General features: G+C 46.1%; 1 protein-coding gene across 4 annotated transcripts in view; it reads right to left on the bottom strand.

The window, feature by feature from the left end:
* The window catches only part of UBN2 (ubinuclein 2), a 690,706-nt gene that overhangs the window by 495,839 nt on the left and 168,975 nt on the right, over window positions 1-25,892 (bottom strand). For all 4 annotated transcript variants that reach the window (XM_073592702.1, XM_073592701.1, XM_073592700.1 and 1 more), the window contains 2 exons: window positions 5,831-6,314; window positions 5,682-5,752 (listed from right to left, as the gene is read on the bottom strand). In XM_073592702.1, the coding sequence (XP_073448803.1) occupies window positions 5,682-5,752; window positions 5,831-6,314 (555 nt within the window). The remainder of the gene's footprint in view (window positions 1-5,681; window positions 5,753-5,830; window positions 6,315-25,892) is intronic.

Raw genomic sequence — 25,892 nt, forward strand, 5'->3', positions numbered from 1 at the left:
AAACTAACATACGCAACTACTTCCTCATTAATGATACAGCAGACACTAGCCCCTCTTGTCTCTGGGCGGCTCATAAAGCAGTGATATGAGGACACCTAATCCAATTAGCCTCTCAAATTAATAAAGAAAACAAAACCGACATAGAAAAACTGGATAGGGAATATACAGCCTTACTTAAACAACACAAAGCGGACCGAAATACTGTTCCTATCACCCAGCTGGATGCAGCACGCACAGCCCTAAACCTCGCCTTAACTACTAAGGCTGAAAAATGGCTTAGATGGACTAGAAACAGATTCTATAGCAATGGTGACCGAATCGGTCCTATGCTTGCAGGCAAATTATCCCCGAAATTCCGTTCTCCAGCCCTACCAAAGATCAGGATTCAGGGTGGCACTCTGTCCCAAAACCCTCAACGAATAATGGGGGAATTCCTAACCTTCTATAAATCCCTATACAGTAGCGGAAACAGCCCTTCTCCAGAGGCTATGGACCTCTTTCTAAACAGCATACAGATTCCCAAATTGGAAGCTAGGCACCGGCAGATACTAGATTCTCCTATTTCTGCCGAAGAAATTTGCGCGGCCATTAAAAACCTGAAATCACACTCAGCCCCAGGCCCAGATAGTTTTTCCATACCATATTACAAATCATTCTCTACTTTACTCGCCCCATACATGGCTAGATTCTTCAATGCTCTTAGGAAGGGGGACCCCCTCGATACCTCACTTAACTCGGCCTACATCACGGTCCTCCCCAAGCCAGATAAGGACACCAGCTCGGTCAGCAACTATAGACCAATATCTCTCATCAACAATGATCTAAAGATTCTGACTAAGATCCTTGCAGACCGCCTGGCTTCCTTCATCAGCATATAGATTAATAAAGACCAAGTGGGCTTCATACCGGGGAGACAGGGTCCCGACCAAATACGAAGAGCGATAGACATAGTATCCCTTATCAATTCCAACTGGGATGGGGGCCCATCCAGGCAGGGATGTCTTCTATCTCTGGACTTACAAAAAGCGTTTAACGCTGTCCAATGGCCCTACATTTTCAATTTACTACAAAAATGGGGATTTGGGGATTCTTTTCTCAATGTCATTCACGCATTGTACTCATCTCCCTCAGCTCAGGTGCGTCTGCAGGGGTTCTACTCAGACTCCTTCCCCATATCTAGAGGTACAAGACAGGGGTGCCCACTCTCCCCGTTGATCTTCGCCATAGCAATCGAATCCCTGGCGATTGCCATCAGAAACAACCCTAACATTCAAGGTATTCAAAGTGGCTCCAGGTGTCATAAATGCGCATTATTTGCGGATGACATCTTACTATTTGTATTTTCCCCGCTGACATCGCTCCCCAATATATGCCGTCTCTTGGATGATTTGGGGAAAATCTCAGGCCTCAGGGTCAATTACGACAAATCCCAGGCGCTTAATATCAATATCCCAGATCCTCTCCTGGCCAGACTCAGGGACAGCTTTCGGTTCTCATGGAGCAACTCTTCCATTTCATATTTAGGGATACAGCTGACTCCTAAGACTGAACTCCTTTATCAAGCCAATTTTCCCCCTCTTTATAAAAAACTGGAGGAGGACCTATCTCGTTGGTCCAGGCTGTCCCTGACCTGGCTAGGCAGAATCAACACAATCAAGATGACACTACTCCCCCGCATCCTATACTATTTTAGAGCTCTTCCGATACCGGTCGATAATATCCGTCTAAAACGCTTCCAAGCCAACATTGTTAAATACATGTGGGGTAAAGGGGGACACAGATTCTCCAAAGCGATCCTGTTTAGACCTAGGTCGGAGGGCGGCTTGGGTTTGCCAAACCTACTCTGGTACCTACAAGCGGCTCAATTAGCCCAGATTTCTACAGTCTACTCTCGATGGGAACATCCTGATTGGATCCACATAGAGAGGCAAGCAGTCCCCCACCACACCCTAGACTTCCTCCTCTGGAGCCCAAAGAAACTCAGACCCCCCATCCTTTCCCCAACATTGTCACATTCCTTTGCATTATGGGACAGACTGAAAAGCAACAACCGCTTAACATCCCCCACGACACCACTACAGCACTTGTTCTACAACCCCGATTTCCCCCCAGGTCTCAATATTTCTGACTTTAAATGGTGGCTCGAAAAAGGGATGTACAGAATAGGACACTTCCTAAGACCTTTAAGTTCACTCTCTAAAGGTTTTTGTGTCAGCAAACTCGACATGCCACAGTCGGAATCCTTTCGATTCTCCCAAATATCAAGCTACTTACACAATAAATGTAGGTCTCTACCGAATGGACCCCAAATGACTCCTTATGAAATATGGTGTGGCCAGGCCTGCGAGCAGAGGGGGGGCATCTCGGTGATTTACAAGGCACTTTCCTCTGCACAGCTCAAGGCACCTTACATGCTAGCCTGGGAAGAGGATCTTTCTAAAAGTTGGCAGCTGGAAACTTGGCACAGGAACTTCTCCCAGTCTTACAAGGGCATTTTAAACAGTGGTCTAGTAGAGGCTATCTTGAAAGTGCTAACTAGATGGTACCCTCCAAAATAGCTCGCTTCTACCCTTCGGCTTCATCCCTCTGTTTCCAGGGATGTGGCCTTAGGGGAGACATGCTTCATACATGGTTGACCTGCCCTAGAATCAGACATTTCTGGCACAGGATTTTCACTTGGATTAGTAGGATAGCCGAAAGGCCTGTGCAGGTGTCCCCGCTGGTAGCACTCCTCAATTTCCCAGTAAGAGAAGTCCCCAGGGCTACGCAACGCCTCATCTTCATCATTCTAGGAGCTAAACTCACCCTAGCCAAAGCCTGGAAACAATCCTCAGTCTCAACAAACCTAGCCAAAAGAAAGATCTCTTGGATCATGAACCAAGAAAAAATGGCTAGTGTGATCCTGGACAGCTCGACCAAATTCAAACAAATTTGGGAACCCTGGGCAAACTATATTGGCATCACGTTTTGAACCTTTCCCAGAGCAGTCGCATCTAGATATGTCTGATCCCCCCCAGTCGACTCTTATGCGTCTCTTTCAACCTTCATCTCCTCCACCCTCTCTCCCCCCTTTTTTCTCTTTTTCTTCTCTCCCTACGCCTTTCGTCCTTTTCTCTTCCCATCTTCGCTCCTTACTGATGGTCGTGGGCATTGGCCTATTCTCCAACGGCCATGACCTGGGCCTCGGCCGGGGATCATTTTGAGTTTGCCTCCGACCCGGGCCCAGATTTGAACAACCATATTGGAGTCCATACGCCCTGTCTCCTAATTCAATTATTTTCATTATCTATTATTTAGTTACTAATGTTGAACAGTTTCTGAAAGAGCTCTTTACTGATCGGAAGACATCAGATCAACTCACACACCCACTGCGGTGAGCATAACTTTGGTAGCCTCGGGTAATATCACCTTCATTCCTCTTAGAGAATTGACATTTTTCTTTCACTAGTTGGAAGGTTGTCGGGGGTGGGGAGGCCTCGCCACAGTGTGTCCCCAATTGGGGTGGCGGACCTCTTCATCCCGTTATCGCAAACAACATCTACAATATCTGATCATATGTCTTTTCATGTTTACCATATGCAAAGCTCATGTCTAACTTCGTTAACTCTATATTATGTTGTTCTGTACTCCAAAGCTTCATTAAGTTGTTTGTCATGTGACCATGTTGGCCATCTGTATTACGCTGACTCGAGATGTGGTCATGTCATGCACTGTTCTTCCCTCCCCCCTTTTCACCTCTTAATTTTTTCTTTTTGAAAATAAAAATATATTGAAATGAAAGAAGGAATGGGAGTGGGGTCAAGCCACGCTCTGTGTCTCATATTCCAATGCACTACTCCCAATGCACACGTTCCTGTAGAAATGGCTGCGCATATAAGTGGGTGCAGAAGCGACCACCAGCAAGAACCGTAAATAGTCAGTGTAAGAGAATGTCAACAGCACACCAAGGATACACAGGACAGTTCCATTAGTGCTGGTGACAGTCTCGTGCTCAACGTGTCTCAGATACACAGAGGCGGCTCAGGCACAAGCATGCACGAGTGACCCCAGAGCAATCATCTTGCTCTGGGGGCACTCAGCATGGTGGATGGGCAAGCAGCACTGGCAGGGGACCTGAGAAGAGGAGGATCGGGGCTGCAGGTAAGAGACGATTGTCCAGAAATGTGAACCTTTACAAACACTTTAAAACACAGGATCTTCTCCATAAGGGAGAAATGATCTATCACTAAGAAAAAAACTGAAGTCTTATGGAGTGGGGTAGGGTTATAGGGCTATGCACAAGTGAGCATGTTAAAAAGCTTTGCCAGTGTCCGATAACCTTAAGGTAGCAGTCTAACTCTAGGTCTATGAATATGCAGCCTGTGTCCTGTACTGTACAAATAACAGCGGTAAAATGCTTCCTTAGCTCTGCATCTAATCTCCTAGAAACAAAAAAATGGAGGCATGATGATGGAAGCTGGGTATATACCAGGGAGCTGGCTTAATGCTTTTTTGTTTTCCATTGTCCAAATCCCCTGAAAGCAGAATAACCATTGGTGTAAGCTGGTGTCCCTCAATGACGATAAAGAAAGGGTCTAATATCGGAACTGCAGAAAAGGCATCCAACCTTCTAGGATGCTAGTTAAAAAAAATTGAGGCATGCTGGTTGGAGGCAGGGTTTTGCCAGTGCCCCAACCTCCTGGGCAATCCAAATGTCTAACAGTGCCTATGCTCCCGTACACCTCAAAAGTATAGAAAAGAAAATTACATTTTTTGGTTGATAATGGCACACACTATATATATCTATATATCTCTGATATTGCCAAACCATGTTTGCCCCCTGAGGCGTTCTTGCGCTAAAAATAGCACCTGAAAAGCACCTGTAAACTGCCTCTTCTGCAGCCCCATTGTGAAAGCCAGAGTGCTTTCACATTGGGGCGATGCGCCTGCAGGACAGGAAAAAAGTTCTGCAAGCAGCATCTTTGGGGCGGTGCGGGAGCGGTGTACACAGCGCTCCTCCACAGCCCCTGCCCATTGAAATGAATGGGCACTGCTACCGAAGCGCCTGCAAAGCGATTCGGTAGTGGCGTTTTTCAGGCGCTATTAATCCTTTCCTTAGCCGCTAGCAGGGGTTAAAAGTGCGCCGCTATAACAGCAGTAAATGCCCCGCTAAACCTAGCGCCACTTTACCGCTAACGCCCCACCCCAGTGTGAAAGGGGTTTTAATGTGTGAGAGTTAGTTGGTATACAGTATTGCTGTGCTTTATCCAGTGTGCTATGGTATAAAAAATATACCATTTTAGTTTAGGCAACACAACATACTGTTCTGTGGTGTTGATCAGTAATAAAAACAAAAAATACTGTCAAGCGAGGCATGCAGATCATGAAGTTGAAAAAAGTCAGTAGTCCTTTTATGCATATTTGTCCTAGTACAGCTTGGGGTAGCATAGAAATCTAAGCAACTACAAAGGAGGGAGAAGCCTATTCAGTTGAATTGGTTACTTTGCCCCTAAATGGACAAAATGACATGTTTACTTTCCCATTTGTTTAATAAGTATATTGCAAAGTAGAATGCTATAAGCACTGTTTTCAAACAGGACAAGTGAGACAAAGAGCATTTTTAGAGACAATTATGCATAAATGCTAAATTTGAAAGGGTTCTCTTGCAATTTTTTTTTTTGTAAACAATATAATATACATACTCTAATAATATGGTGTTCATTTCTTGAGTAAAAAACTTTTTTCTACCTTCTTCATCAAACATTTTTGCTGCCTGTGTGGAAAACAAATAAATTACCAAATTAATTTAGTCAAACAAAGACAAGGCAGCTTGAATTATTGATTTACATACCACTCGCAGATCGTCAATACGTTTTTCCAGCTGTGTTGGTAACCCTTCAGGAAATGATGGTATTTGCTTGGGTATTTGCTTGGGTATTTGCGCATGCGATTGATTTGTAGATTGCCCAATATTACCATTCTCTCCTAGATCAGAAGCTGTAGGACTGTCATTGGATGCAGAGTCTAACAGTTTATCAAAATCAATGTCACCAAGCATTTCAAGTGCACTTTCTGCTTCTTGTAAAAGTTCCCTCTCACTGCCACCACCAAAGATGGCAAGAACAGGGTCACTGCCGAGTGTAATGTCGAATAAATCGTTGGACTTGGGTGGAGGATTGGCTATAGATTGGGATAATTGGTTTAGCTTGGGTTCAATTTTCCGCATTGCATCTTTTTCCCTCTGAAATTTCCGGATCATAGCAGCAAGGGATAAAGAATCTTTGTAAAGCTTTTTCTTCTTTTTTTCAGGCTTGTAAGCATTAAAAGCCACCACCCTATAAAAGTAAGGAAATTATAAAATTAATAAAATTTAAGAAATCCAAATTTTTTCCTTAAAAATCCTGTGAAAACAATGATTGTTTGCATGAAATACAGTGAGAATGTCAGAATATTCAAAACAACCTTATGTTAAAAGCCTAGTAAGATTCTATTACTGCAGGTTTTTACAATATGCCTAGAAGTTCCTATATTTGGGTAGCTCAGGCCCTAAACTCAGTTACATACTTCCAGGAACCCTCGACTTTAACCTGGATTTGGAACTTTAGAGCAGTGTTTCTCAACTCCAGTCTTCAAGGTGCCCTAACAGGTCATGTTTTCAGGATTTCCCTCAGATGAAACGGCTGTGGTAATTACTAAGGCAGTGAAACTGATAAAATCACCTGTGCAAAATAATGGAGAGCCTGAAAACATGACCTGTTGGGGCACCTTGAGGACTGGAGTTGAGAAAACACTGCTCTAGAGAGCCTTCATCATCAAACAACCTTTCTACTAGTCATGTTGCGATACCTGAACTGGACTATGGGTTGGCCCAGGGTTATACTTTGTTCAGAGAAGGGGTATTTTGGTCAAAGGAAAATGTATTTCCAAGTAAAAATTCTTTCAAGAGTCTTATGCTATCCGCATACTATTAAGTTTTTCTTCTAAAGCACAGTATTAAATAGTGAAAAAAAGTCACTCCAACCAAAATAGTCTGTTTTTGAATATGCTGCTTAAACAGTTTTTTAAATCTCTAGTAATAAGATTCGGGTTATTAAGGTATTAGGCAGTTTCTTTGTTTAAAATAACAAACATGTTATACTTAGCTGCTCTGTGCAATGATTTTGCACAGAGTAGCCCCAATCTTCCTCCTCTCAGGTCCCCTTTTGGTTCCACCCACCCGCTGACTGCCCCCATAGCAAACCACTTGCTATGGGGGCACTCCTGCGTGCTCATTCCCAAACCCTGTTCTGAGTGTCCATAAGACACAGAGTGGGAATTGGCTCTGCCCCCACTGGTTCTGATTGACAGTTGTGTTAAAGTTGTTCTATTAAATGTAGGTATGGCATGCCATCCCTAATAGATTATTGAGTTTTTACACCTCTCTTGGTATTATGCTGGCAACCATGCATATAGAAATAAACACTTCCTTCAAAAGTACAAAAATAGTTTTCTTTTAGTGTTGCATCATAAAATATTAACCATTTCAATCTGTGGCATATTAAAAACAGTATTTATTTACAAACCATGACAGAGGATCTACATTACAAAAGGTATACTTGACAGACAGTGGTACAACCGTTGTTGTCCGCTAACTGGGATGTCACCTATTACCCTGCATTTCAACTGGAATTATTAAACGCGTTTTAAACACAAATTAAAGTGGTTGTATACCCAAATTTGACATTTTTACCTACAGGTAAGCCTATAATAAGGCTTACCTGTAGGTAAAAATTAATATCTCCTAAACCTGTACGGTTTAGGAGATCTTCCCTTTGCATGCAGCCGCTGACGTCAGCGGCGCATGAGCTCAGAAGGCCAGGCAGAAGGTGCCGGGAAGAAAACTCGCGTGGGAGTGACGCCATCCTGGCTCCGGCCACTCACATCGCCGGAGCCGTGAACCCGGAAGACACGCCAAAGTCAAGATGTCAGCTCCCTCGGTGTGGGCTGGGCTCCAATACGGGGGCTTCGTTCTGAGGCAAGTATTTCATAATGAGCTAGTATGCGCTGCATACTAGCTCATTATGCCTTTGCCTTGCGGGGTTTTTTTTTCTGTTTTTTTTTTTTAATGTGTGGGTATACAACCACTTTAAAACATGTTCTTCATCAGAGAGGTAACACACTACAAAGGAATATTATAACCAATAATTTGATATTGGTGATCAAGATTAATACATATAAATTAATACATATACTATACTAGCTTACAGCATATCTGACTGTAAACCCACTTACAATCTTTAGAGGCATCCAGCAGACAAATCCATTATGTGATGAGGAGGAAAAGAGACAAGCACACATGTAGTGAAGCCTAGTAGAGACGCACAGGTGGCATCAAATCTAAAAGGAGCACATAACCATCATATTGCCTTTTTATAAGCCAAGAAAGGTCCATCACCGTAAATGTATGGTAAATTAGTGGTATTAACTTGCTTAGCCCCTAGGGTAGATTGCCCAATGATGCCTATCCTTCCTGTCCTAATCACCATTTTAACCCACATGCAACCATGACCATTTGTCTCCTTGCTCTTCCCATTCCTACACAACTGGTAGAGGAGCTATATATATACACCTTTAGTTAGCCCTCTCTCAGGACATGACTGGATCAACTTTGTACATTACATAGTAATGTAGATCCTGTCATTGTACCTCAGATTGTAAGCTCTAACAAGCAGGGCCCTCTGATCCCTCCTTGTAACTGTACTGTCTGCCCTCATGTTGTAAAGTGCTGCGCAAACTGTTGGCGCTACATACAGTGAGGGAAAAAAAGTATTTGCTCCCCTGCTGAGTTTGTACATTTGCCCGCTGACCAAGAAATGATCAGTCTATAAAATTAATGTTAAGTTTATTTTAACACTTAGAGACCGAACAACTAAAAATATCCAGAAGAACTCATTTCAAAAAAGTTATACATTGATTTGCATTTTAATGAGTGAAATAAGTATTTCATCCCCCATCAATGAGCAAGATTTCTGGCTCCCAGGTGTCTTCTAAACAGGTAACGGCTGAGATTAGAAGCACTCTTAAGGGTCGGTTCACACATGGGCAACACGACTTTAGCGCGACTTTGTACCGCGACTTCAACGCGGCTTCAGCGCGACTTTAGCGCGACTTCAGCGCGACTTCGGTAAATTACGAGGCGACTTGAAGTCGCCTCCATGACAGGCGACTTCGCCTGTGGCCAATCACCTCTCTGGGAGGGAGGGGGGGAGGGAGGGGTTTTCTCTGCAAAGTCGCTTGACTTTACAGAGAGATCCGACTTGCAGGCGACTTACATTGAGTTGAATGGGTACAAGTCGCCTACAAGTCGGATAGAAGTAGTACAGGAGTCTTTTCTGAAGTCGGAGCGACTTCAGTAGTGTCAATTAAGACGCTCCCATTGCCTACCATGTTAACCTAAATGCAAAGCGACTTGGGGCGACTTGAGGGCGTACAAGTCGGATCCCAAGTCGCCCCAGTGTGAACCGACCCTAAAGGTAGTGCTCCTAATCTCAGCCTGTTACCTGTATAAAAGACACCTGTCCACAGAAACAAGCTCTCCACCATGGCCAAGACCTAAGAGCTCTCCAAGGATATCAGGGACAAGACTGTACACCTACACAAGAGTGGAAAGGGCTACAAGACCATCACCAAGCAGCTAGGTGAGAGAATGACAACAGTTGGTGCGATTATAAGCAAATGGAAGAAACGCAAAATAATTGTCAATCTCCCTCGGTCTTGGACTACATGCAAGATCTCACCTCGCGGAGTTTCAATGAGCGTGAGAACAGTGAGGAATCGGCCCAGAACTACACGGGAGAATCTTGTCAATGATCTCAAGGCAGCTGGGACCATAGTCACAAAGAAAATAATTGGTAACACTACGCCGTGAAGGTCTGAAATCCTGCAGCGCCCGTAAGGTCCCCCGGCTCAAGAAAGCACATAAACAGGCCCATCTGAATGATTCAGAGGATAACTGTGTGAAAGTGCTGTGGTCAGATGAGACCAAAATCAATCTCTATGGCATCAACTCAACTTGCCGTGTTTGGAGGAGAAATGCTACCTATGACCTCAAGAATACCATCCCCAGTGTCAAACATGGAGGTGGAAACATTATTGGGGGTGTTTTCCTGCTAACGGGACAATGTCACCACATCAAAAGGGACAAAGGACTGGGCCATGTACCGTTAAATTTTGGGTAAGAACCTCCTTCCCTCAGCCAGGGCATTGAAAATGGGCCGTGGATGTGTATTCCAGCATGACAATTACCCAAAACACACGGCCAAGGCAACAAATGAGTTGCTCAAAAAGAAGCACATTAAGGTCCTGGAGTGGCCTAGCCAGTCTCCAGACCTTAATCCCATAGAAAATGTGTGGAGGGAGCTGAAGGTTCTAGTTACCAAACGTCAGCCTCAAAACCTTAATGATTTGGAGATGATCTGCGAAGAGGAGTGGGACAAAATCCCTCCTGAGATGTGTGCAAACCTGGTGGCCACCTACAAGAATTGTGTGACCTCTGATTGCCCACAAGGGTTTTGCCACCAGTACTAAGTCATGTTTTTCGAAGGGGTAAAATACTTATTTCACTGATTAACCGCTTACCGCCTGCCGACCGTCATATGACGTCCTTGACTTTGATCGGTGATATCTTAATGATGCCTGCAGTTACAGACATAATTCAGATATCTTCTTTTAGCGCCGGCGATTCCCTACACCATAAGAACAATCATAGTGGCTGTTCCGACGCTTGATCGTTCTTACAGGCGTTGAGATGGGAGGTCCCCTCCCACCGGCCCCAGATGCTGACCATAAAGATTTCCGGCAGACCAGATGGTCCCCGGAGTCTCTATGATGTTCTGACGTCACGTCCAGCCTCTACCTTAGAAAAAAATGGCCCCGCCTCGGCCGGGAGACCTTTTTTTTTTTGGGGGGGGGGTAGGCTTCCCAGCCGGCTGGAGGTGAGCTGTGGGGACTTATTGACCGCATATCTCACTGTAAAGAGGACCTGTCATGCTTATTCCTATTACAAGGGATGTTTACATTCATTGTAATAGGAATAAAAGGGTAAAAAATAAATTGTCAAACTAGAAAAATAAAAGTAAAATTAACAAAAATAAATAAGTGTAAAGGCTAGCTGGAGGCTGGCCTGTATTTGTGGGAGGAGGCTGAGAGGGCTACTTAAGCCTCCTCCTCCATCAGGCCAGGGCTCGTCGGCGTCTCCGGGTTCAATAGGGGGTGGGGCTTACAGGTCACTTCCGGGTCGGCTGCAACATGGTGGTGGAGCTTCACCGTGGAGTTTGCCGGTCCACCCATCTGGTCCCCCCTCGGCACCCACATTACGGGTCCCTGCTTCTTCCGGTTGTTTCAGCGAGGGGGGTGCTCGGCCGCCCGCCTGCCCCGACTCCTCTCCCTGTCATACAGCTCCACGAGGGAGCCACTCGCTGGCTAGCTACTCTCTCCCCTTACCTGCTTGCTCCAGGGGGGGAGCCGCCCGCTTTTCTGGGGGGGGGGGGGAGATGTCCAGCTAGCTGCCTGCTCCTCTCTGCATACGGCGCCACGGGGGGGCCACCCGCCCGCCCGCTTCTCCCAGCGATTATGTCAAGGGGAGGGAGGGTGGCCGTCCAGCCATCTACCCACCCTCCTCCCACCCTCCTTCCCCTCGGCTGCAGCAATCAGGTGCGGCCCGCCCGCTTCTTTCGGTGATCATGCCGGGGAAAGGGAGGGGGGGTCATCCATCCATCCTTCACCCTTCTTCCTCCTTCAGCTGGTCGGGTGCTACCTGCCCACTTCTCCCGGCGCTCGTGGGGGGGGGGGCATCCGTCCATCAACGTAGCTGCCGCCCGCTTCTCCCTGTCATACAGGTGCCTGCCAGAGTTGTGGGGTCCGCCCGCTTCTCCCGGGGGGGGGGCGTCCAGCCATCATCCACGGCTCCATCTGGTCAGCGTGCTGCCTGCCCGCTTCTCCCGGCTCCCATGGGGGGGTGTCCATCCATCCATCCAGGCACAATCCCGCATAGTCGGGGGGGCCACCGCCCGCTTCTTCCTTCCATCCCTCTTTTCCGACAGCCCGCCCGCTTCTCCCGGCACTCACACCGCGGGGGAGGGGGTCCATCCTTCAACCACCCACTTTCCCCACAGCCCCAACTGTCCGGGGTGCTGCCCGCCCACTTCTCCCGGCTCTCATGCCGGGGGGGAGGGGGGGGGCGCGTCTGTCCATTCTCCAGGGGGGCATCCTCGCACGCCTCCCGGGCATCCACCGCTTCAGGCACAAGTGTTCATAGCGTGGCATTTCGGCCCCAGGTTTTTTTGTCATAGCGTTTCTGTTTAGGCGTTTAGTCGCAGCACTTGTTTTTCCGTCATGGCGTTTTTCTGTCATTAACATTTCCTGCCTTAGCATTTCTGGCGTAGCGTTCAGCATTTCTGTCTTAAACGTTCTGCCCAGCATTTCTGTCATACCATTCAGCATTTCTGTCGTAGCGTTCCAGCATTTCTGTCACAGCGTTCCAGCATTTCTGTCACAGCGTTCCAGCATTTCTGTCACAGCGTTCCAGCATTTCTGTCACAGCGTTCCAGCATTTCTGTCACAGCGTTCCAGCATTTCTGTCACAGCGTTCCAGCATTTCTGTCACAGCGTTCCAGCATTTCTGTCATAGTCTTTAGCATTTCTGTCATAGCGTTCTGCCCAGCATTTGTCATAGCGGTCTGCCCAGCATTACTTTCATAAGCGTCCGGCATTTCTGTTATAGCATTCAGCATTTCTGTCATAGCGTTCAGAATTTCTGGCTTAACGTTCTGCCCAGCATTTCTGTCATAGCGTTCAGCATTTCTCGCTTAGAGTTCTGCCCTAGCATTGCTGTCATAAGTGTTCAGCATTTCCATTGCCACGTGCTGCCCTAGCATTCACGTCACAGCATTCTGCAATAGCATTTCCATCTCAGTGTTCTGCCCTAGCTTTTCTGTCAGTGCATTCTGCCCCGGCATTTCTGTCTCGGCATGCAGTCTCGGCATTTCGGTCATAGCGGTTCTGCCCCAGGATTTCTGTATAGCATTCTGGCTCAGGATTTCTGTCATGGCATCTCTGCCCCAGGATTTCTGTCATGGCATTTTTTCTTATTCGGTCATGGTGTTTTCTGTCATAGTGTTCTGCCCCAGCATTTCTGGATCAGCGTTCAGGCTCTATTTCTTCTGTCTCGGCATTTCCGTCATATCGTTTCTGCCCCAGGATTCTGTCCTTGCATTTCTGTCATCAGTATTTCAGTCTCAGCGTTTCTGTCATTGCGTTTCTGTCATGGCATTTCTGACATCGCGTTTCTGCCTCTGCGTTCTGTCAGAACGTTTTCTACCCCAGCTTTTTCTGTCGGTACGCTTTCTGCCCCAGGGTTTCTGTCGGTACGCTTTCTGCCCCAGGGTTTCTCTCGGTACATTTCTGCCCCAGGGTTTCTCTCGGTACATTTCTGCCCCAGGGTTTCTCTCGGTACATTTCTGCCCCAGGGTTTCTCTCGGTACATTTCTGCCCCAGGGTTTCTCTCGGTACATTTCTGCCCCAGGGTTTCTCTCGGTACATTTCTGCCCCAGGGTTTCTCTCGGTACATTTCTGCCCCAGGGTTTCTCTCGGTACATTTCTGCCCCAGGGTTTCTCTCGGTACATTTCTGCCCCAGGGTTTCTCTCGGTACATTTCTGCCCCAGGGTTTCTCTCGGTACATTTCTGCCCCAGGGTTTCTCTCGGTACATTTCTGCCCCAGGGTTTCTCTCGGTACATTTCTGCCCCAGGGTTTCTCTCGGTACATTTCTGCCCCAGGGTTTCTCTCGGTACATTTCTGCCCCAGGGTTTCTCTCGGTACATTTCTGCCCCAGGGTTTCTCTCGGTACATTTCTGCCCCAGGGTTTCTCTCGGTACATTTCTGCCCCAGGGTTTCTCTCGGTACATTTCTGCCCCAGGGTTTCTCTCGGTACATTTCTGCCCCAGGGTTTCTCTCGGTACATTTCTGCCCCAGGGTTTCTCTCGGTACATTTCTGCCCCAGGGTTTCTCTCGGTACATTTCTGCCCCAGGGTTTCTCTCGGTACATTTCTGCCCCAGGGTTTCTCTCGGTACATTTCTGCCCCAGGGTTTCTCTCGGTACATTTCTGCCCCAGGGTTTCTCTCGGTACATTTCTGCCCCAGGGTTTCTCTCGGTACATTTCTGCCCCAGGGTTTCTCTCGGTACATTTCTGCCCCAGGGTTTCTCTCGGTACATTTCTGCCCCAGGGTTTCTCTCGGTACATTTCTGCCCCAGGGTTTCTCTCGGTACATTTCTGCCCCAGGGTTTCTCTCGGTACATTTCTGCCCCAGGGTTTCTCTCGGTACATTTCTGCCCCAGGGTTTCTCTCGGTACATTTCTGCCCCAGGGTTTCTCTCGGTACATTTCTGCCCCAGGGTTTCTCTCGGTACATTTCTGCCCCAGGGTTTCTCTCGGTACATTTCTGCCCCAGGGTTTCTCTCGGTACATTTCTGCCCCAGGGTTTCTCTCGGTACATTTCTGCCCCAGGGTTTCTCTCGGTACATTTCTGCCCCAGGGTTTCTCTCGGTACATTTCTGCCCCAGGGTTTCTCTCGGTACATTTCTGCCCCAGGGTTTCTCTCGGTACATTTCTGCCCCAGGGTTTCTCTCGGTACATTTCTGCCCCAGGGTTTCTCTCGGTACATTTCTGCCCCAGGGTTTCTCTCGGTACATTTCTGCCCCAGGGTTTCTCTCGGTACATTTCTGCCCCAGGGTTCTCTGTCATCACGTTTCTGTCTCAGGTTTCTCTGTCATCACGTTTCTGTCTCAGCATTTAGTTCAGCATTTCTGTCAGAGCTTTTTCTGTCATAGCGTTGTTGTCCTTGTGTTTCTGCCCCAACGTTTCTGCTTCAGTGTTCAGCCTCAGCATTTCTCAGAGGGGCATTTGTTGTTCAGTCACGGCATATACTCCGGTAGCTGTTTCATCTTCGTTGTTTGTCATGTCTCATCGTTTTTGTTCATGGTTGTACCTGCGTCAGGTAGCTAGGGATCACATGTCAGGATCTGTCATGTCTACAGCTCCATATGGGCGGAGGTTTCGTTTGTTAATGATTGTTGACCACAATCGTCTCGCCCGTATAACATACGTCATACGATGCACGTTCATTCACCATACCTGTACGATTACCCACCACGGTCTGTGGGTACACCAGCCCTGAGTTTTCAGTCAATTACCTGTCTCTGCGCGGCAGGTTACTCGGGCTCACTCTTTAATCACATGGGGGGGTGTGTCTATCATCAGGTTCATTCACGCGCAGTGGTCTTGGCATTTCTGCTCAAGTTCTCATACTTAAGTAGGCACAGAGGGGCGTTGTTGTTCTCATGTCTTGTCTGTCATTTCTCTTGTGCATGTTCTCAGGTTGGGCTGTATTAGCATTCGTCATCCCCTTGTTGGTCCTTAAGTGGTAGGTTTGGGCAAACGTCGTCATGATTCTGGGTTCCACGCTCGGCTCGGATCTCGTTTAGGATGTGGCCTGGAAGACTGCTCAGGGACGTCAGTCCAGTCATCTTTTCCGTTCCCCAGCCGGTCCCAGGTAGGGGGGTTTCAGTCACTTTGGGTATGACTGTTTTCATGCCATGGGACGTATTTCCCTGGGGTGGAGTCTGGCCCTCCTTCCTCGGTTCTGTTTTAGACTCGGTTGTTGGGTCACAGGCTGAAGCACGACCCGATCGCATCAGGTGGGACCAGTATTCTGTGTCTGGCATGGTTTCTCCATGTTGTCAATACTTATTGCCATAGTGCATGGGCCTCATCCACCTTCTCCATCACATCCTTCAGGTATTTAGCATTTTGAACTCCTACCAGTTGTTCTTTGGTACTCACCCTCGCACTTCCCCATACCAGTATGGCCAGGCCAGGGCTTGGGAGGGGTTTCACTGAGTACTTCTCTGGTGTCCGTTTGAAGTTTCGATCTTCTCGGCCATTCATTTTGCAGGGGCTCCTCGGGGCAGCTATTGCTCCCCTTCCCCCACGCATCCTCATTCACAAGCAGTTAATTCTCATTTCTGGGTCGTCTCGGACTTCAGGCTCTGTCCCATTGTTCACGGGACGTTTAGTTGGGTTCTGGGTAGCTTCGCAGGTCTGTAGGGGGTTCTGTCTCATCACCAAATCGGGGGGGGGTGCTTTCTCCGGTCATAGGGGACACTTTTCGGATATACTGTTGCCATCCGGGCGCACGCTACTACACTCGATGGATTGTTACCTTCCCTTCTTCACCTAAATTTGTGTCTTTTTGCCCTCTTTTCAGGCATACTGACCGGTCAGGCCAAGGCACAGCTCAGGCCTTGATGCTTAGGAGTATCACTTTCTCACTCGAAGACTCTGACTACAAATACATTTAAAGTGCCCCTGTCCCTGTGTGCTCGCACGCAGAAGCGAACGCATAAGCAAGTCGTGCCCACATATGTAAACGGTGTTCAAATCACACTTGTGGTATCACCGCTAACATTAGAGCGAGAGCAATCTTTCTAGCCCTAGACCTCCTCTAACTCAAAACATGTTAAAGCGTCGCCTATGGGGATTAATAAATACCGAAGTTTGGCACAATTCCACGAGCGTGTGCAATTTTGAAGCGTGACATGTTAGGCATCTATTTACTCGGCATAACATCATCTTTCACATTATGCAAAAAAATTGGGCTAACTTTTTTTTTTTTTTTTTTAAAGCATTAAACATGTTTTTTTCCCAAAGAAAGACGTTTGAAAAACTGCTGCGCAAATACCGTGTGAGAAAAAAAAGTTTTAACGACTACCATTTTATTCTCTAGGGTCTCTGCTAAAAAAACATATATAATGTTTGGGGGTTCTATGTAATTTTCTAGCAAACAAAATATTGATTTTTACATGTAGGAGAGAAATGTCAGAATTGGCCTGATAGGCAAGTGATTAAAATGCAAATCAATTTATAAATTTTTAGAATGACAGTGATTAATGGTAATTATCACTGCTAGTTTTCGTTATAATTTTTCTTGTAGTTATCACAGCTGTTTAATAAAGGAGCATGGTGATGTAGCCTATGATTATAGGAGATGACGGTCCTAGGCAAAATGGCTGCCGTGTGCGGTTGTAGCCTAACACTAGAGATGTCGGCGGTCCTAGGCAAAATGGCCGCCGACAGGATATACTTATATCGATGTAGCCTATTACTAGAGCTGTCAGCGGTCCTAGGCAAAATGGCCACCGACAGCATATAAACACACAGAGCATCTGTCCAATTAGATCCCCCAGAGGAAGGCACGTGATCCCTGTGCCGAATACGCGTCGGGGAGGGGTAGGACGGAGCTGTCAGCAACAGAGGTAGATGAGGAACGACACACCGCACGCCATACAAACGCTTATTTTATACAAACACTCTCTGGAAAGATTGGTGCACTCACGCACCTACATATTATGAGTACCCTTCTGGAGGGACGTTTTAATATATTTTAAATAAATCCCTACTGTATCACACTATGGAGCTTTTTCTTTCTTGTATGACATCTGAGAGTGGTGGAGTTTATACCAGCATACCCTGTATGAGCCCAAGGGGTGGCTCCAATGCGTGTTTAGACACCATTTAATTACCGTGTCACACGCTCAGAGGTGAGCGCAAGCACAAGTGGGGGGTCACAGGAGAGCACTGAAGCATGCTGGATTGTTGACACCATTAAGGAGGAGCATGAGGAACACTGTTTTTTGTGGACACCACTTACTTGCACTTTATGTGTTGATGTCAATGAATTTAACTTTTTAAATGTGAACACTTGATTTTGCACTTTGATCTTATATTTATAACCACATATAGTTTTTTTTGCATGTTGCACTTTATGGGATACTTTTATATAAGGATTGTATTCATTCTATAATTTATATATTACTAGCATTTTTTTTTTTTATATTGAAATTTTGTAGTATAGTTTTACACTATATATGCACCTCCCAACTATTGGGATATATCTGTTTTTTCAGCGCAGGCACGTTTATTTATATTTTTTGGTTTATGCATGCAATGAAACGTGGTTAGTGTTTGCAGCTGATCTATATTTGTTTCACCTCACAGAGGCATCAGTCCATCTTTGGCTCACAAGATCCCCAGATAATAAATTTTTAGAAATGCGTTTTTCTGAATATTTTTGTTATTCTGTCTCTTACTGTTAAAATAAACCTTCCATTAAAATTATAGACTGATCATTTCTTTGTCAGTGGGCAAACGTACAAAATCAGCAAGGGGATCAAATACTTTTTTCCCTCACTGTAAATCCTGTATAATAAAATAGTTTGTAAAAAAGAAAAAAAAAATACTGTGTTTAATATGCCACAGATTCAAGTGGTGAATATTTTATAATGCAACACTAATAAAGAAAACGATTTTTGCACTTTTTAAAGGAAGTGTTTATATTTCTATATGTATGGTTGCCGGCAAAATACCAAGAGGTGTAAAAATTCAAAAAAGGATTTTTTATAAAGTAAATGCTGCAAACTACTTTAGTCGTGAGAAATTAACATCCTGCACTCTCACGCCTCAGATCAGCCCCAATTCCTGCAACTCCACACCTCAGAGCACTGTTCCCCCTGCTAATCCGTTTCACCACTGTAACCCACTGCACATCTGCCCCACCACTGTACTACCCTGCACATCTGCCCCACCACTGTACTACCCTGCACATCTGCCCCACCACTGTACTACCCTGCACATCTGCCCCACCACTGTACTACCCTGAAAATCTGCCCCACCACTGTTCCACCCTGAAAATCTGCCCCACCACTGTTCCCCCCTGCACATCTGTACCACCACTGTAACCCCCTCTCTCATCTGCCCCACCAATGTACCTCCTGCACATCTGTCCCACCTCTTTTCCCCCGCTCTTCTGCCCCACCACTGTAAGTAACCCCCTGCTCATGTGTTCCACCAATGTGCAGAGGGCTGCAGAGGAGAAAGGAGGTACATCGGTGGAACACATGAGCAGGGGGATTACAGTGGTTGGGCAGAAAAGCATGTGTGGGACAGATGTGCAGGAGGTACAGTGGTGGGGCAGATGAGAAAGGGAGTTAGTGATGGGACAGAAGAGCAGGGTGGTACAGTGGTGGGGCAGATGTACAGGGGGTTACAGTGATGGCACAGATAAGCAGGGGGGTTACAGTGATGGGAAAGATGAGCGGGGGGGGGTGTTCAGGGTTGGGGCAGAGGAGAAAGGCGGTACATTGGTGGGACAGATGAGCAGAGGGTTACAGCAGTGGGGCAGAGGGGCGCGTGCGACACGGCATCTTAAAGGGGACGTACCTGTACACCTTTCTGCTGACGTACATCAGCGTGCGCTAGTCGGTAAGCGGTTAAAGTCTGCGTCTATTGGACCTCCCTGGTTAACGGCTTCGAAAATTGTGTTAAGGTGGGGGCCAGTAAAGAGGCAAATTTTTTATAGGACAGGGTTGTGAACCCGTCAGGGCCCGGTGCGTTCCCCAAAGGGGCCTGTTTAATGGCCGCAAGCACCTCCTCCACAGTGATTTTCTTGTCCAAAAGGTCTCTATGATCAAATAGAGTTGGAATGGGGAAGTGGTCAACAAAATCGTCAAACTCCGACTGGCTTTAAAATATTTTTAATTAAAAGAAGAATTTCTGCAGTATTATAGGACAGCAAACTAAAGTGTATGTAAACCCTCACATATACCCAGTGAAGTGAAAAGCCACGGGGATTTAACAAATCTCCCTACATTAGTGTTACATGTGTATCTGCTGTCTTCATTTTTATATACTGTTTTGAAAGTGCATGTCCTGTTAGGAGATTTTCTCTTGCTGGTTAGCACTGCAGCGAAGTCTAGGCACACAGCCAAAACAGCCGATTGGAGGAAAGGTACACACACCCCCTCTTATTGGTAGAGATTTTCAGCTGTGTCCCTTCAATCGTTCAGGGCTCTGCTGATCTATTTATAGCATCCTCACCAACATAAAACTCTGCCTGCTTTTATCACGTGGCGGAGAACTTGTCAGGAGTTATTAGGCTGATAACAGAAGAACGGAGCAGGAGACCGCTACAGGACATAGGGCTTTGAAGAGAGATTAAAAAACACTACAGATATATGTGCCCAGCTCAAATTTCATGAATCAGGTTTACATCCATTTTAAGGCAAGTTTATTAAAACAAAACTCTAGAACAGCTGTTTTCAACCAGGGTGCCTAGGCACCCTGGGGTGCCTTGAGGTTTCTTCAGGGGTGCCTTGGCAAAATACCTAACAATTGTTTACAAGCTGGTGGGTGGATGAAACCTGCTTTTTAGTTACACAAAGCCACAAGTTTTCATTGTATACCATTAAAACCTTATAGATGCCAACCTCCTAACCACCAATGACATCATCAGTTGATGAGGATGAGGATGTCATTTGCCTGCATATCATCGTTTGACCCTCCCTTGCCTCTCTCCCATCAACTTTGGGGTCTCATTAGCTAAGGGATGGAGGAAAACTGAGGAAGAGGAGAAACATTGAAATACTAGTCAGTACCATGAAGTGAGTACATGGTACAAGACAACAATCAAGGGATGGGTAACAACAAAGTTAAACAGCAGGAACAGACCCACAAAAGCTTAACAGCAGAAGCACCTAGCTGCTGGAGCAAGCAACAACAAATACTTAACAGCCGCATAGGAACCCACAATTTGGGAGAAATATGAAAACCAGTGCAGTGGTTCAGCTTAAAGGAGTATAAACTCTACATGTCGAATAAGCTCCAGAACCTGACCTCAGAGAGAACTCAGGCAGGGAATGATGGACCTGCTCTCAGAGAGAGAAGGTGGAGGAAGAGAAAGAGGAAGAAGAAAAATGACCACCCAGCCTGGTGGAAACTGCTTCCTGTAAAGAATAGAGGAAAGGGGGCAGGTCCACAGAGACATGGCACATAGCCATAAATGTCATACCTGATCCCTAAGAGAAAAAAAAAATGAGATGTTTTCTATGTCCTTGCATCCTGGGGACTGCACATGCACATGCTGGCGATTTTTTCGATTCACAGATACAAGCGCCACTTCTCCAGCCGCATCGGGGGATGTGATGTCACCTGCCACAGTGAGACGGGGGTACGCCATTGCAGCACTAATGCAGGGTACACAAGGCCATTTTCAGGGCTTTCCTCATTTGCCTCTTGCGGTCCTCCCCTTAAGTACACCTTGCACCAACATTTTTGATTGGCCCAGGCACTTTTTTTTTCCAATTTTGGGGCAGGATCTGTATCGGGATTAGCTGCTGGCTGATGGGACCCATTTTTGCTTCTTATAAAAGGCGGACTGACCACATTGTCTCCATTCATGGATGCCACTGCTACCGGACACTTCGCCAGTCTTCTGCAGTGTCTTTCCTGCATTCTAGATATATTTAAAAATTTCTAATTTTTGCATTATTTAATCTTTACTACCTGGAGTTTATCCAAATCATCTATCATTCATTGTGACTTTTTAATTAGTGAACATCATTGCCAGCATCTATAGATTTTGGTAAATAAATTGGACAGCAATATCCTCGTCGTTTGTTCCTAGTAAGTAGGAACAGCAAAATGTCTCCTCTCCTACTCAGTCCCCATATAGTTAGAACACACTGAGCGAACACACATTTAACCCCTAGATCGCTCCCCTAGTGTTATCCTCTTCCCTACCAGTGTCATTTACACAGTAAATCAGTGAATTTTTATAGCACTGATCGCTGTATAAATGTCAATGGTCCCAAAAATGTGTCAAAAGTGTCCGTTCTGCCCATCACAATACCGCTAAAAATCGCAGATCACCGCCATTACTAAATAAAATGCCATAAATCTTTCCCATAGTTTGTAGATGCTATAACTTTTGCGCAAACCAATCAATATACACTTATTGCAATTTTTTTTTTACCAAAAATATGTAGAAGAATATATATTGGCCTAAACTGATGAAGAAATTTGTCTAAAAACTTTTTTGGGGATATTTATTATAGCAAAAAGTAAAAAATATTTTTTTTTCCAAAATTGACGCTTTTTTGTGTATAGCGCATAAAATAAAAACCGTAGGAAGATCAAATATCACCAAAAGAAAGCTCTATTTATGGGAAAAAGACGCAAATTTAGTTTGGGTACAGCATTACATGACCGCGCAATTACCAGTTAAAGCGACGCAGTGCCAAATTGTAAAAAGTGCTCTGGTCTGAAAGGCGGTAAAACCTTCCGAGATGGAAGTGGTTAAAAAATGTACTTTTTTGAATGCATGACTTACACCGCCTCGACTTGAGACTTATGTGATGTGTTTTTGGCATAAGTAAGCTATTTCTACCACACAATTAGGTTTGGGTATTTTAGATGTCTAACCACTTTATTAGGTACACTTTGCTAGTACCGGGTTGGACCCCTTTTTGACTTCAGTACTTAGTGGCATAGATTTAACAAGGTGTTGAAAACATTCATCAGAGATTTTGGTCCATATTGACATGATAGCATCACACAGTTGCGCCAGAATTATCGGCTGCACATTCATGATGCAAATCTCCTGTTCCGCCAAATCCCAAAGGTGCTCTATTGCATCGAGATATGGTGACTGTGGAGGGCCATTGGAGTACAGTGAACTCATTGTTTTGTTCAATAAACCAGTTTGAAATGATTTGCGCTTTGTGATACAGTGCATTATTCTGCTGGAAGTAGCCATCAGAAGATGGGTAAACTGGTCAAAAAGAGATGGACATGGTCATCAACAATACTCAGGTAGGCCGTGGCATTTAAAATGATGCTCGATAGGTACTAAAGGGCCCAAAGTGTGCCACAAAAATATCCCCAACACCATTACACCACCACCAGCGCGAATCATTGATACAAGGCAGGATGGATCCATGCTTTCAGGTTTCAGGCCAAATTATGACACTACCATCTGAAATCCAGACTCAGACCATGCAACGTTTTTCCAATCTTCTTTTGTCCAATTTTGGTGAGCCTGTGCGAATTGTAGTCCCGGTTTCCTGTTCTTAGCTGACAGGCGTGACATCTGGTGTTGTCTTCTGTGGTTGTAGCCCATGTGCTTCAAAGTTTGATGTGTTGTGCATCCAGAGATGGCATTCTGCATACCTTGGTTGTAACGAGTGGTTATTTGAGTTACTGTCTGCCCAATCTCGTCTGAGCATTTTCATCCATACAACTGCCACTCACTGGATATTTTCTCTTTTTTGAATCACCCTCTGTAAACCCTAGAACTGGTTGTGCGTGAAAATCCAAGTAGATCAGTCATTTTTAAATACTCAGACTATCTGCCACCAACAACCATGCCACGTTCAAAGTCACTTAAATCCCCTTTCTGAGCTCGTCTTCACCACGTCTAGATGCCTAAATGCAGTTGCTGCCATGTGATTAGCAATTTCTGTTACCAAACAATTGAACAGCTGTACCTAATAAAGTGGCAGGTAAGTGTGTGTGCGCATAAATTAAAAAAAAATATATATATATATATATATATACACACACACACATAATTTTATATATATATATATATATATATATATATATATATATATATATATATATATATATATATATATATATATATATATATATATATATATATATATATATATATATATATATATATATATATACACATACATACACACACACACACACACGGCTTTTTTTTTTCTTCAGAAAATAGGTGCAGGAACTCACCCTCCCCAGCCAACTCTCCACTCCCAATTCGGTCGTTCTTCTGGGAGAGAAGTAAAGCGGCGCCAAATCTGCGTAAGGCCCAAAAAGGCACAGAGTGCGGCACTTAGGAGTGCATAACACACAGGGCTCAGGAAAGTTTACTCTGCAGTGATGAGGTGTGTGTTTCACACAGGGCACAGAAAAAAAAAAAAAAAAAAAAAAATCGGTGGGCAGCACTTGCATATCTCCCCCAATGTAGCCATCTATTGCTCACCTCTGTGCCCCCCATTCAAACCTTACCTTGTCCACAGCTGACCTATGCCCCCTTCCACAGCTCACCTCTTCTCCTCCCCCCCCCCGTCTGCAGTTAACTACTTCTTCCCCCCTTGTCCACGGCTCACCTCTTTCCCCCCTTGTCCACGGCTCACCTCTTTCCCCCCTTGTCCACGGCTCACCTCTTTCCCCCCTTGTCCACGGCTCACCTCTTTCCCCCCTTGTCCACGGCTCACCTCTTTCCCCCCTTGTCCACGGCTCACCTCTTTCCCCCCTTGTCCACGGCTCACCTCTTTCCCCCCTTGTCCACGGCTCACCTCTTTCCCCCCTTGTCCACGGCTCACCTCTTTCCCCCCTTGTCCACGGCTCACCTCTTTCCCCCCTTGTCCACGGCTCACCTCTTTCCCCCCTTGTCCACGGCTCACCTCTTTCCCCCTTGTCCACGGCTCACCTCTTTCCCCCTTGTCCACGGCTCACCTCTTTCCCCCTTGTCCACGGCTCACCTCTTTCCCCCTTGTCCACGGCTCACCTCTTTCCCCCTTGTCCACGGCTCACCTCTTTCCCCCTTGTCCACGGCTCACCTCTTTCCCCCTTGTCCACGGCTCACCTCTTTCCCCCTTGTCCACGGCTCACCTCTTTCCCCCTTGTCCACGGCTCACCTCTTTCCCCCTTGTCCACGGCTCACCTCTTCTTCGCCCCATCCACGGCTCACCTCTTCTTCCCTCCTGTCCATGGCTCACCTCTTCTTCCCCCCATTGGCTACTCACCACTTCTTCCCTCCCCTGTCCCTCCTCAATTCTGCACCCCTGTCCACATGTCATCTTAGCACCCCTCACAACTCACCTTTGTATCCTCTGTCAACAACTCAACTCTGCAGCCCCCACATATACAGCTTACACTCCCAGTCCACAACTAAAGCTTGCCTCTACCCCCCTTCCACATTTCACTACTGAACCCCCTTCTACAGATTACCCCAATCCACAGCTTTCATCTCTTCACCCCGTCACCTTGAAACAACCTACCAACCCCTCCTTTACCAGCTCTTGCCACTGTACCACCTGCCCCCTTCCCCACTACTCAGCACAAACTCTCCCCCCTTTCCAGCTCTAACAACTTCACCCCCCTCTTCACAAATTCACCCCCAATGCGGTCCACAGCTGTCACTTCCCCCTGCAGGTGCCACCTGCCCCGCCACCCCCCTTCCCTCCCCTCCATTGTTTCCAGTGCACTCACCTCCTCTCCAGGCTTTTTTCCACACTGCAGTTCTGGCCGAACACTTCACTCGGCTCTGAGCTGCACAAGTCTGACAGGGAGGAAGGGCAGGCCGGGAGCCGCAGGGCTGGGCGGGAGTCGCTGGGCAGGACGTGAGCAACAACTCCCGAAGCTCAGGAAAAGCAAAACAAAATGCAGCGGTTGCGGCGTGGGACACTCGGGGCACTGACTGACATATAAACATGTCATGACAATAGGACACAGAAGCCGGTATAGGAAGTAGTGCAAAAACCACCGCCTTCTGTGTTCAGTGACTGGATGGAGAGGACAAAGCTGCCAGAGGTGGCGGAACACTGTTCCTCCGCATTCCGGCAGAAAAAAAAAGATATATCTCTAGATATATATATCTATATACACACACACACAGTTGTGCTCATAAGTTTACAGAGAATTTATGATTTCTTGGCCATTTTTCAGAGAATATGAATGAGAAAAACTTTTCTTCCACTCATGGGCAGTGTTTGGCTGAAGACATTTATTATCAATCAACTGTTTTCTCTTTTTAAATCATAATGGCAACAGAAACTACCCAAATTACCCTGATCAAAAGTTTACATACCCCAGTTAAGATCGCGTATTGACCCCTTTAACATCAATGACAGCTTGAAGTCTTTTGTGGTATTTGTGGATGAGGCTCGTTATCTTCTCAGATGGTAAAGCTGCCCATTCCTCTTGGCAAAAAGCCTCCAGCTCCTGTAAAT

Source organism: Aquarana catesbeiana, linkage group LG07 (genome assembly GCF_042186555.1).
Source record: "Aquarana catesbeiana isolate 2022-GZ linkage group LG07, ASM4218655v1, whole genome shotgun sequence".
Taxonomy (NCBI): Eukaryota; Metazoa; Chordata; class Amphibia; order Anura; family Ranidae; genus Aquarana; species Aquarana catesbeiana.